General features: G+C 53.1%; 1 protein-coding gene across 1 annotated transcript in view; it reads left to right on the top strand.

Annotated features, from left to right (window-relative positions):
* Window positions 1-5375, top strand: part of THRA (thyroid hormone receptor, alpha) — a 12242-nt gene that overhangs the window by 3796 nt on the left and 3071 nt on the right. The window contains exons 4-7 of the mRNA XM_010842619.1: window positions 1876-2023; window positions 2658-2863; window positions 3832-3978; window positions 4565-4823. Coding sequence (XP_010840921.1) covers window positions 1876-2023; window positions 2658-2863; window positions 3832-3978; window positions 4565-4823 — 760 coding nt within the window. The remainder of the gene's footprint in view (window positions 1-1875; window positions 2024-2657; window positions 2864-3831; window positions 3979-4564; window positions 4824-5375) is intronic.

Here is a 5375-nt window from a genome sequence, read left to right as displayed (position 1 = left end):
CTCATTCCCTGTAAGTCTCTTCAGCACTTGGCCCGACAGACAGCTCTATAAACGTGTAACCTAAAGCCCACCTGTTTCATCGTCATTTCCCGTATTCATTCATTCATTCATTTGTTCATTCATAATCCCTGCTCTCCCACTCCTAGGCAAGAGGCCTCATCTCTCTGAGCCTCAGTTTCTTCATCTGTGAAATGGGTTAGGATAATGATAATACCTACCGCATAGCATTGTTGGGAGAATTAAATGAGATAATGCACATCGAGTATTTAAAACAGTCCCAAACAGAAAAGAAGCACTCAACAAATGTCTGCTTCCATCCATCCACTCAGTGTATTAAGTGTCAGATGTGTAGTATCTGCCTTGACCTCAAGCTGCTCACAGCCTACCAGGGAAAGACTGGTGTTAGCTGAAAGCAATATCAGTGTTTTTGAAATCTGGTTCCTGGACCGCCGATAGTACTTGTTAAGTGCAGGTCCCCAGGCCTCATCCCAGCCCTACTCTACCAGAACATTTTGTGGTGGCTGCCAGGCATCTGCCTTGCAACAGGCTCCCCAGTTGCTTCCGCTGCCCCCGAAAGGTTGAGAACCATTGCTTGGGAGGGGCACGGTGGAGCCCAGAGGAGAGGATGGCAGAGTCTCCCTGGACAGAGGGGACAAGGTCGTAGACTTGGGGAGACTTAATTAGATCTCACTTTGGGCATTTCAACCTACGTGGTTTGTCTAAAGTCATCACCTCCTGAAAATATAAGACCTTTCAAGAAACAGAAAGATGAAGAATACATCAAGGCTTCAAGATCCTCTTTTCTTGGTGCCAGTCAAGCCAAGACCACCAGGAATGGAGAGTCCCCTGGCAGCGTTCCTGGAAGCATCACCAGCAGTGTAGCACAGAACAGGGGGTCTCACCCTCAAGGCCCTCTGAGTCCCAGTGGGTCATCCCAAGAGGACAGAGATGTCTTCCCACTCCTAGAGAGTCCGATGGGAGAGGTTTAGAGTGAGGCCCAGGAATCCGTATTTTTGATTGGTACTCTAGGTGGATTTTAATTGCACCCCAGAATCTGAGAGCTCAGACCTTGCGTCTCATACCTCAGGTCCAGTTCTGACCGTTTAGCCATATAACTTTGGGCAAATGGCTTAATCTCTCCAAGCTTCAGTTTCTTAGTCGGCAACGTGGAGATAGTAACAGTTCCTACCTCATGGGGTTGACACCAGCATTAAAGGTGATGATACATGAAAGAAAAGGTTTAGAAGCTCCTGGCTCAGAGTAAGTATGCAGCATACATTAGCCCTTCTTATTACTACTGCCATCTTGAGTCTTGAGGTTTTTTTCCTTTAAAGCAAAGATTAAACCCTGTATATAAAATTGAAAATTTTATTTGCAAGCTAATACAAGTCCATACCCAATGCCTTTTCTTGATTTTTTTGACATTCTCCCCGCCCTCCACCATTTCATGAATTCTCCCTGCATAGGTAACAGGCAGCGTGTATGAGAATGGTTTGGGGCCACTGTTGTTTTTAGAGTTGTTTAGCAAGATGGAGAATCAGGTATTAATTGGATGTCCAAAGTGGCTGTTCCTTCAGGCCTCGTCATATTTCACACCCTCCCAGGCTCAAATCTCCTCTCCATGGTCACCATCCTTACCTCTGCTACCACCACCACTCCCCAGGTACCCCGTAGGCAGTTGGGGCTGAAGATGTGTGTTTCTAAGTCCTGGCAGAGCCCAGGTGATGCTGGGCTTGCTCTGTCCAGAAGATGCCAGGTCCCCTCACTAATTCCCCTAGCCCCCCACCCCCTGCCAGAGAGCTGCATGGTTGGTTCAGGAAGAGAAGATCGTGATCACACCATGCTCTGTCTCTCCCCTCCACGCCCCCACCCCAGGGCTTCTTTCGCCGCACAATCCAGAAGAACCTGCATCCCACCTACTCGTGCAAATATGACAGCTGCTGTGTCATTGACAAGATCACCCGCAATCAGTGCCAGCTGTGCCGTTTCAAGAAGTGCATCGCTGTGGGCATGGCCATGGACTGTAAGGGGATGGGTGGGGGAAACCGGGCCAGGCAGCTGTAGGTGGGGGTGTGTTCAGATGTGGCAGCTCCCTTCCAGGGTACCCACAGGGCAGAGTGACCATCTGGGTCAGGCTGGTGATGGAATGAGTATTCAGAATCTTCAGGGAATTCGGCAGTCCCTGCTGCCCTCATCTCAGAAGAAAAGGAAACAGAGGATTCCTCTATTGGCCCTGAGCACGGGCCTTGGTGCCTACCTGCCTTTCACCAGTCAAGGGTCTTCAGAGAGTTGTTGGGTAGAAATAAGTCCTGAGTACCCCACCATTACACAGTATCTCTGACTACCAAGGAAGGCACTCCACTTCTCTGTGGGGTGAGAGAGGGCATCTTGTTAGCTAGGGACTGGATGGCTCAGTCTTCCAGTAACCACTGTCTCCCTTAGACCAGAACATTGTATCCTCTGGGTCAGCCGAAATCGGAGTTGATGTGGTCCCAGTGATTATCATGATCCAGGTTGTGCCACCCGACTGCTAGGGAAGTCCTTTAGCCTCTCTTGGCCCTTCCCCTGAGTTTCTCCAACCTAAACACCGGGAAGAGTAGTTTCTGAGCAGGTGACAGAGTGTGCCATGCAAAGGGCATCGTGTCTGTTGTTGACAGTGGTTCTAGATGATTCGAAGCGGGTGGCTAAGCGCAAGCTGATTGAGCAGAACCGAGAGCGGCGACGGAAGGAGGAGATGATCCGATCACTGCAGCAGCGACCAGAGCCCACTCCTGAAGAGTGGGACCTGATCCATGTTGCCACAGAGGCCCATCGCAGCACGAATGCCCAGGGCAGCCATTGGAAGCAGAGGCGGAAATTCCTGGTAAGGAGAGAAGGGGCATGAGTGAGAGTGGCAGCCTGGTGGCCAGGAGAGGAGAGCGAATTCAGAGTCTCGCCTCCTCCAGGAAGCCTTCTTGGACTAGTCCACCCCAAAGCTGCTCGTCTGCACAACTTGGCATTCTGATTTGTACACCCGTGTATGTGTCACTGCCTTTTCCATCTGACTGGGAGTTCCACGAGGGCAGGGCCTTGCCTCATCAGATTTCCAGTGAAGGGGGGAGGATCTCTCCTCTTTTTCTTGTCCACAGTGACTGGGAGGCAGGGGCACGGACACAGTCATGGAACAGTATTTTGGGGAGCCTCCTGGGGGCCACGTGTTGTCTTGGAAATGGTCAGCGTGGGAGGAGATCGACAGTTGGTTGTGTATGGTGGGGGAAGGCAGAGAACTCCTGACGGATGGAGTGCGTCAGCGGGTGAAACAGTACTCTGTAAGGAGCACCAGCTCTGAAACCAAGCACGTGTGTGTGTGTGTGTGTGTGTGTAACAGGGATCAAACTGCCTGGGTTCAAATCCTGTTTCCACCGCTTACTAGTCCCTCGACCTTGGGCTTATTACTTAGCTTCACTCTGTCTCAGTTTCCTCACCTGTGAAATGGTGATAAATATAACATCAACTAATGGTGATAAGTCATGGTGAGGATTAAATGAGATAATATGTGTAAAACACACGGCCTGATTCCTAGCTACGTGTTAGTCAAATGTAGCTTCTGTTGTCATGACATTACGGCTACTGGTGCTACGATCCTTGTTCTTCTTAGCCGTCTCGAAGCTCTGGTGCTAGTCTGTTCTCTGCCGCGAGGTGGGAGAAGCCCTAGGCCTGGGACACAGAGTCCCTAGGTGCGGTGGCCCCACTTCCCCAAGCTGCCTTGGAGCTCCCCCTGGTGGGCAGGGAGCCTCAGTGAGTAGTTGAAAGGGGTCTGCAGCCCCAACTGACCCCCATCTCTCCCTCTAGCCGGATGACATCGGCCAGTCACCCATCGTCTCCATGCCAGACGGAGACAAGGTGGACCTTGAGGCCTTCAGCGAGTTTACCAAGATCATCACCCCGGCCATCACCCGCGTGGTGGACTTTGCCAAAAAACTGCCCATGTTCTCCGAGGTGAGTGATGGATGGGAGGAGAGACCTGGTGTCACACTGGAGGGAAGCCTTGGGCTGCTCCCCAGGTCACCCAGTCCCAGCTCATCCTTATCTGAAGCTCTCTGGACAGGGAGCAATTCCTATAGGTCAACACACCCAACACACACACACATGCATGCACACACGCATGCACAGGGCGAGCTGGTTCCTAAAGAACTAACAGGCTCTCTGGGCCCAGCCCTGCACCCCCAGCCTCTCCCTGCCCAACTCCCCGCAAGTCTACGTGACCATCCTGACTCTGGAGATTCTTATTTTAAAGAGCACTAACTCTGTGGACCAGCTGCCCTACTGGCTTGAGACCTTGGCCACGTGGCCTAACTCCCTAAACCTCCCTTTGCTCATCTGCAGTGGGCATGGAGGTAATGACAGGACCTAACTCAGAGACCTAGTTGTGAGGCTTAGTGAGGCAAGGTAGGTCTGCCACCCAGTGCAAGGGTAGCTGTCCAGAGCACGCGTTCCCGGTTGGTGGTGGCCTCGAAGTTCCCAGGGGCACCTTCAGGGGACACTTATGGGGAGGGTCATGCTGAGCGTTCCTGTGACTCTGCAGCTGCCTTGCGAAGACCAGATCATCCTCCTGAAGGGGTGCTGCATGGAGATCATGTCCCTGCGGGCGGCTGTCCGCTATGACCCCGAGAGTGACACCCTGACGTTGAGCGGGGAGATGGCCGTCAAGCGGGAGCAGCTCAAGAATGGCGGCCTGGGTGTCGTCTCTGACGCCATCTTTGAACTGGGCAAGTCACTCTCTGCCTTTAACCTGGATGACACGGAAGTGGCTCTGCTGCAGGCTGTGCTGCTAATGTCAACAGGTACCTAGCCTGGCTGGGTGGGCTCTGGAGCTTCCAGGGACTGAGAGCTTGACTGGGCCCTAGGCTTGTCCTTCTTTAACCTCTCAGTCTCTCTGTTCCCCAAGCCCACCTCTCTGTCCCCCAAGCTTATCCCTGTCCCCAGGCCCATCCTCTGTCCACTGTCCCCTGCTCTGTCACCCATCCCCCTCTGTTCTTCTCTCCAGGCCCATCTCTAGCTTCCCATGCCCTCTTCTCCTATCCTGGCTTCATTTTTCACCTCTGCCCCACATCTGCTCTCTGTCTCTCATAGTCTCCTTTGTTCCCCACTTCTGACTCTGTTCCCATCCACCTTCTTTTCCCCTCCCTCCTCTGTTCTCAGAACCCCCCGTCCCTGCCCCCAACCTCCTCCTACTCCTCCACCCAACCCACCTCTCCACCCCCTAGGCCTGCCTCGTCTCCTAGTCTCCTCTCTTCCCAGGCCCACCTCTGACTCCTCTGTCTGCTTTACCTGCCCCTCCACCGGCTTTGCCCTGCGGTTGCCCCCCACTTGCCCCCCACTTGTCCCCCGCCCCC

Source organism: Bison bison, unplaced genomic scaffold (assembly GCF_000754665.1).
Source record: "Bison bison bison isolate TAMUID 2011002044 unplaced genomic scaffold, Bison_UMD1.0 scf7180017864180, whole genome shotgun sequence".
NCBI lineage: Eukaryota > Metazoa > Chordata > Mammalia > Artiodactyla > Bovidae > Bison > Bison bison.
Note: the sequence above shows the minus strand (reverse complement) of the source record. Positions and strands in the feature narration are given on the sequence as shown.